The 7636-nt window shown below is 31.7% G+C and overlaps 1 protein-coding gene across 1 annotated transcript; it reads right to left on the reverse strand.

Moving 5' to 3' along the window:
* Positions 1 to 942: 942 nt before the first annotated feature.
* LOC119831330 (facilitated trehalose transporter Tret1-2 homolog) lies at positions 943 to 4517 on the reverse strand. Its single transcript, XM_038354633.1, has 9 exons — positions 4322 to 4517; positions 3796 to 3954; positions 3439 to 3578; positions 2873 to 3105; positions 2626 to 2764; positions 2365 to 2491; positions 1989 to 2152; positions 1566 to 1704; positions 943 to 1304 (listed from the first exon to the last, which is right to left on the reverse strand). The coding sequence occupies exons 1-9, from the start codon at positions 4515 to 4517 to the stop codon at positions 943 to 945; spliced, it is 1659 nt and encodes a 552-aa protein (XP_038210561.1).
* Between the last annotated feature and the right edge of the window lie 3119 nt (positions 4518 to 7636).

The following is a 7636-nucleotide window of genomic DNA, read 5'->3' on the forward strand; positions in this document are numbered from 1 at the left end:
CGGTGTCTCATTAAGCAATCTGCTTAAATTCCAAAACACTATTCCATGCAACAACTCTAATTCAATTTTGTTTTTCAACTGTGAACATGAGTCAATTATGATATTAAAAAGCATAGTGCGTCTATTGTAACCTCATAAAGCCCAAATTGGCACGACAGATACTAAGACATTACAAAAAGTACATTTTAAGATAATATCGTAATAGCGCTAACTAGGGCACAAAACACTATGAAACCTAATGTTTCCTTTTGTGAAACATAGTTTTGCAAAAGAGGAAAATAAACCGGTTGATAATCTCACGATAAGATGTAAGCTAGGTCTTTAGTAATGCATATATTATGTTATCTGTGGTAACGTTTTACTTGAAACTAAAATTATTGTTAGTAAAATTTAAGTAACTCGATTGTAGACATGGATTATTTATCTAATAGCCTTTTATTGTCTGAATCATCAACATCATCAAGTAAGACGATACTTATTTTTTGTTAAAATAGCCAAGGAGACAACCATATACGTCAGGAGTTGAAGATTCAATTATTAAAACCGATTGTATTTCTCAAATACGTTTAATAGTCTTAATCTTAAATAACATTGTAATTATAAAATATGTATGTACAACAAAATATACAACGAAATTCCAATACGAAATTTTGTTAAACTTTATTTTTATTTTCATATAATAATGCAAGTGAAGAGTGTTTTTTTTTTTGCATACATTTTTGTCTATTTTTTTAGTACGGTTTAAATCGATTTGATACAATAAGTATTTCCCACAACATAATTGGGGCCCAAACGAACAAATCCAAACCTCTAAATGTTTTTATATCTAAGCTGTTCAAATGTTTTTCTCGCTACGTTATAATATTTGCATTTTGAACATCCCTAATAGTAAATAAATATAAGTTAAGCTTGAACTTTATATTCACCCGTGAAGACCGACCATCACTTAGTTTTATCAGCATCTTTACTCTTATCCGCATCTTTGCTTTTATCTGCATCTTTATTTTTATCTGTGTCTTTAGATTTGTCTACATTTTTATTATTATCTGTAGTTTTTGAGTGATCTGCTGCCTTATCTTTGCCAAGATCTGGGGAAATTCTACGCAAACTCATGGACCGATCCCTGTGTCTGTCCATACGTATCAGCGATTTACTGACACCACTGGCTACATTCCGTAGGTACATTTCAGATTTTATTCGCCGCTGGGAGGTGAGCGTTGGTCGCAGGTCTTTGTAATACTCCTCTATTTCTTGAAGTGTGAGACCCTTTGTTTCAGGAAGGTACAGGTAGAGGTAGAGGCAGCCTGTCAGTTTTTGTAAATATTTAGTGTGAAGAGTATAATAATACGACCACAGTCTAAAATTAATGTAGTTATAAATGTTATAGAGTAAAGTACTCAGCTTCACAAACATTCGTCAATTAGGGAATAGCCATTTTAATTTATGGATATTTTAAAGTAGTTATCATTTAAGTCTATAACATTCATAACGATCACCTTAAAAAATAAGGGTATTAACTCAATTGAACCTTCACTTTTTTTATTACATAAATAATTCAATACTACCTAATAAAGAACTAATTCCAAATCCCATAATAGTAGCGGCGTGACCGAACGCGTCGCGCACATACGGAAAACTTTTGTTGGCGCTAAACATGAGAAAATTCAGTATTGCTATCGAGATTCCACCCAAAATACCGCGAATCTGAAACACAATAATTAATTATAACGTAAACCCGACTTTATCGTAATAAAATGACACGTTGTCTTAATTTATAGACACCAAAAAACATTTTAAAATTGAAAGCAAAAATATTTAATGTATCTAAACTAATAATATAAATATCCGTAAGCCTTATGCCATCAATCATCTTTTCAAAAAGCACAAAATAATATCGAAAATGATTTTAACTTAAGTGGTCAATAAATAGACCCGTAAAGAAAACGAAGGAAAACAGAAACAAAAACACAACTTCAATCAAGTCTAACCTGCAAAGGATACAATTCAAACATAACAAGTACTGGTAGTGGATAGTGTCCCAGCGACGCGAATGTAATGTAGGCCACATAACACATCTGCGGGTATACGCTGGGATAGTCCATGTATATTATAATTAAACTTAAGATAATAGCAGAAACACCGACACCGAAACCTGGCGGAGATAAAATTATTAAAACACATCTTAACTCGTGCGAAGCCATGGGTAAATGCTAGTATAGGTAAATTGTATATAAAAGCAAGTCAATGTAAGAAAGGGGGCGACAGGAAGATACTTAATTCTGAGATACACCGAATATTACTTACTACATTCAACGAATATTAATAGACAGTTATTAAATGGCTAATGTCAGAGCTAATGCTAACCAGAAGTAAGCGCTAAAGGTCTTCTTCCAACTCTAAGGATGAGAGCCGATGTGAGTATTCCTGCCAGAAGTCTTGTAATGCCCAACATGACATTCGCCACGTGGGGGTCCACACTCGACTTTGAATGCTAATTGAAAAATAATAAAAATGAATTATTGATATTACGATTAGTCGTTATTTGATTAGATTGGTGCAAAAAACTATAAATAAAACCTGATTAACTTTTGGAAATTAGTTTATTGGAATGTTTATTATTACTACCTCCAAAATATCAACAGCCCACATCGTTACTATAGTAACTCCAGACACCTGAGTAATCAACAGATACATTATCATCAAAAAGAACGGCTTGCAGGAAGATTTCATAAACATTGCAGCTATCTGCTCTCTTAATGTCAGTCTAAAAATAAACATTTTTTGTTATGCAAAATTCGGAAAAAATACAAAAAGTTAAAAAAATGTCAGTAAATTTATTCTTTGAAAATTAAATGCATAATTTTCCGCTCACTTTCGTATATTATTATCAATTTTAAAATCCAGCATCTCATCCATTTCTGCATCGATATTGTGCCTCTTTGATCGAAACTTTTTGAGTGATTCCTCTGCGTCTTCTATTGAGGATTTTTGCAGTAAGTAATACGGTGTCTCAGGCAGAAAAATGTTACAAATCACGAGCACACATGAATAAATACCGCCAATATAACATAGCATTGTCCAATGTAAGAAAGATCCTAAGCCAGCCTGTAAATTATTATTTATATTGTCACTACGAAGAAGAGCATAGAATGTTTTCAACTGAATTAAAAAGAGAAATTTTTAATATAAATATATTTAATTGTTCCATAATAACATTTTTCATATTTTGTTATATACTAGCCTCTTGCCTCTAGCCTACATTTTTTTAAGGTGCTTAATTTCTTATAATAGTTATGCGAGACAAGTCCAACTACCAACCATTAAAATCCGCTCAGCAGTTCTTGTGTGTATTATGAGTGGAATAAATATCAAATTTATCTTCTAATATATAAAGCATTCCATGCATAAAAATCTGGACAATCATCAATCTTTACGTACCTGAGTCGTAATACCGATCGACATAGCAATATTAGGAAAAGAACCAATCACCCCTCGCATGTTCGGCAGGGAAATCTCCGTCATATACACTCTGGGTACACTCATCACCATTCCAATGCCTATGCCAGTAATTACTCGCCCTAATAATGACTTTTTAGTTATTAATTTCTTAACCTTAAGATTTAAATGGAATATTTAAAAGAGCATTCAAAACGAGTATGAAAACGGCTGCGAATTAGTTTTATGATAAAAAATACTACTGTTATGTCAAAAAATTAATTCTGTAAAAGGTACCAATTCGCTTGATATCCATCACTACATCACTACACATAAATCAATTGAAAAGTTTGCGATTACCCATGACAATCTGGAAAGCTGTCTGCGCGAAACCAGTATAAAACCAGCCAATACACACTGGTATACCACTGACGATGAGCATAATGCGCCGCCCAAAGTTATCCATGCAATATCCACATAACACACACCCAATAGGAGAAACCAATGTGAGAACACTAGCTAAAAATGTTATTTTATATTTTAGGGTTGATAGTTTAAATTTTATTCTGAAATAGGTAGAGACCATATGTATGTGTGAAATTGTATATTGCATTAGAGGGATTAAAGATTGAAATTCGTGCAGATTATTAAGAATTATTTGAAACGTTTGGAAGGTTAGAGAGCCGGTAATGTGATCATCAATGGTTTGAATGAACGATTTATAATTTAATTGAATGGTTTTATAAATGTATACCTAATACACGTTGAAGGCAAGGGATAAATAATATTGGGTAATGATGGTCAAGCTATGTATAAAATATGTTTCGATAGTATTTTAGCTAGTTCCGTATATTAAATGATATTGTTAAAATTAAAAATGACTAACCAATCCATGACTCGTCCGCAACTGTCAAAAATATTTCAGAATCGGGCGAGTTTAGTTGCGGTATGGCCACAGCTGAAAAGCCGAACGTAAGTCCTATAGTCACTATGGACAAATTCACCCATATTCCGTATCCGAGCTGGATTAATGAGGTGGCTGTCCAGAAACCTGGATCAGGATATGTGCATTCCAGGGACATTTTAACCCATAGCTCATACTTTTATACAATAGACTGTAATCATCATATGCTTTTTCGATACGCGTCTAAACACTGCACTTTGCCGATTTCCGTGACATTAATGGCAGAATTGTTTATAGACAGAGCATTTTGTTGTTTTTGATTGTCATAGACCAGGTTGCATTTATATTAATTTGAATATAACACTATATAAGTAAGTATATATAGTTTATTAAGACACTTTTCTGAAGAGTTAAATCGCAAAAAAAAAACAAATTTATATTGTATGAAAATTTATTCACAACCAAATCTCTTTCTTGTTAAAGAAATGCGGATAAATGAAAGGGTATGTGTGTCTGTTGTTGGCAAATTCCGCCTTAAACATTGGAATTTTCTTCCCTGCGACCCTTGATTTGATGTTCTCGTCAAAAGCAGATAATATTTGCAGTAGAGTGCCCCTGGATATTGAGTCGAACTCGACTCCATCGACATGTCGTATTACACCATGACCTGGATTTATGAAAAATGTTTAATATTTGTTTCGATTTTTTTTTATATATTTTGGGCAATCTGTACTCTACGTTTTTTTAATATTGCGAATTTCATAATATCGCTTTCTTTTATATTATATTATAACTAGCTGCACCCGGCAAACGCTGTTCTGCCTTACTCTTATCGTTTAGTGGTATGAAAAATAGATGTTAGCCGATTCTCAGACCTACCCAATATGCTTACCAAATTTCAGAGGAATCGGTCAAGCCGTTTCGGAGGAGTATAGAGACTAACATTGTGACACGAGAATATTATAAATAAGAAAGAAGAAAGTTGTCAATAACGGTAGATCTATTTTGACATCACAATACCAATATATCGAGATATTATAACTGATTGAGGTTTTTATTAAAACAGAAAACTAATAAAAAGGACTACATTTAAAGTCTTTCCTTTTTCCGGAAATGTTATATTGCTTTTCAGCAGACTGCAGATGTAATCACTTACGGTATCAGCATAAAGGCAAATGAAAAAATTTAATAAAAATCCGTATATCAATAAAAATAGACTTACCTTTGCTTTCAATAAGGTTTGAAATGGAACTACCATGTACGAAGCACGCGCACGTGAAAATGATAAGGTGCAAAACAAACGTTTGTTGCATTGAGAACGATTCAAAACACTAACTGCTATTTAACCATACCTTTACAGTGTCTTATTTTTTAAATAGCGTAATAAAATTGCTATTTTCTTAATTCTAGGTGATTCTGAAAACCCACGGAGATAAGCAGTAACAAAACCGTAAACCTACAGTCGAATTAAGAATCTCTTTCGTTTTCAGATGTTTTTGACTCCCGCTGTGACTTCGTTGTCATTAACATTAACAGCTGGTAAAATTTACTATGACTTTTTGCTAACACTACCCTCGGTTTCAAGAATTATTGCCATAAAAAATTCATCATGAAAAAAAGTAGCCTATATCACTTTAGTCTTGCAACTATCTCGCAACAATCATACCATCGCTCCTTCGCGACGTGCATTAAGTACAAACGAACAAACAAACAAACACTTTTGCATTTATAATATTAGTAACCTTTTAATATCACTATTTACGTAGCATAATAGATGACCATTCGAAGTGTTGTCCTTCATATTCTAAGATCACGTGATATATAAATAACAATGGAATAAAACAACAATAAAATAAATCGATTTTTATTTCCATGCTCTAAGCTCAAAAATTCATTTACATCCAAAAATAAGGCAAATCTCTTTGTACCTTCAAATGCTGACTTCTTCCTTATCGCACAGCTGCCGTAATAGCACATGGTATCTAATTATTATGATTTGTTAATAAAGGCATATATCTAATTTGTAATCTGTCGCAGTAAATTTTATATAGCTATTTTCGTAAGACATAATAGTTATATAAAATTAACGCTTAGTTATGTTATACTTTGTTTTTCATTAGCTAAGCTATATGCTTATATAAATATATAATAATCGGCCAATTGAAAGATAAAAATCTATTATTTTTTAGTTATGTTCTTGAATTATTAACATAGACAGTAAAAAAATGAAACAAAATCCACGTTTATCAACAAATCATAAGAGACATTTCATAGACAATTAAAATATACAATCTGTATAAATGCTATTTACTCCTTCAATGCATAAGTACCTACTTATGTACAAATTCTATCTACATATCTATCTTACAATAAATAATCACTTATTGTTCCTTAAATGGCACTAATTCTTAATCTAGATAAAATTAATACTTTCATATTGCAGCACATTGGTTCATTTATCATTATTCCAGCTTCAGAACATTTAAAAATTTCTACAAAGATTACTCCGACGTCCATGGGAGGAAGGTACCAATCCAAATTCTAAAATGGTCTCAAATGACAATAATTTCCTATGAAACTTGAAACGAATCACGTCAATTGGTTCAAAACCCGCGGAGCTATCGAGTTACAAAACCATAATATTATTAGGTTTAATTATAAATTTATTTGTGTAAATTTACGAATTTGACAATTGATTGCGTTTCAGCATAACGGACGAACACGGCACATAAAATTATACATCGAGATCTATTTGTAACATGTGCTCTGAAATAAATTGAATTTGAATTTAAATAAAAGGCGAATTGAGACCTTCGTTTTGCGACATCGGTTAAAAATAGACATAAGTTCAGTTTTGTCTTATATCATCAATATGAATACGCTTTTTTGGTTTATCTAAATGGTTTACAAACTTAATAAAAATGTTCATTCGAGTATTATATTAGCACAAATCATCAATTTTAATTAAATACAAAAGTACAGATATCCAAAATTGTAATAAAAAATTTTCATTAATCTGTAACATTATTTCCAAAAGGAACGTGTAACGTGTCTCTCTCTTTTTTATTTTGACAAAATATTTTGTAGGTTTTGTTTTAGACTACAGTTGGTATAGTTATGTACTCATCAAAAACAGTCCATTTTTACATATTTTACAAACTAGCACTAAAATTTATGTAAATAATTTATATTTTATATGTTTATAGTAATAATTGTGTATCGTATGTTTCAATAAATAAATTTTAAATATGCAACAGAACAAAATTAACTTTCCCTTATGAAAGTGTTTTGCGTAAG

This window comes from Zerene cesonia, chromosome 13, assembly GCF_012273895.1.
Source record: "Zerene cesonia ecotype Mississippi chromosome 13, Zerene_cesonia_1.1, whole genome shotgun sequence".
NCBI classification, from domain to species: Eukaryota; Metazoa; Arthropoda; class Insecta; order Lepidoptera; family Pieridae; genus Zerene; species Zerene cesonia.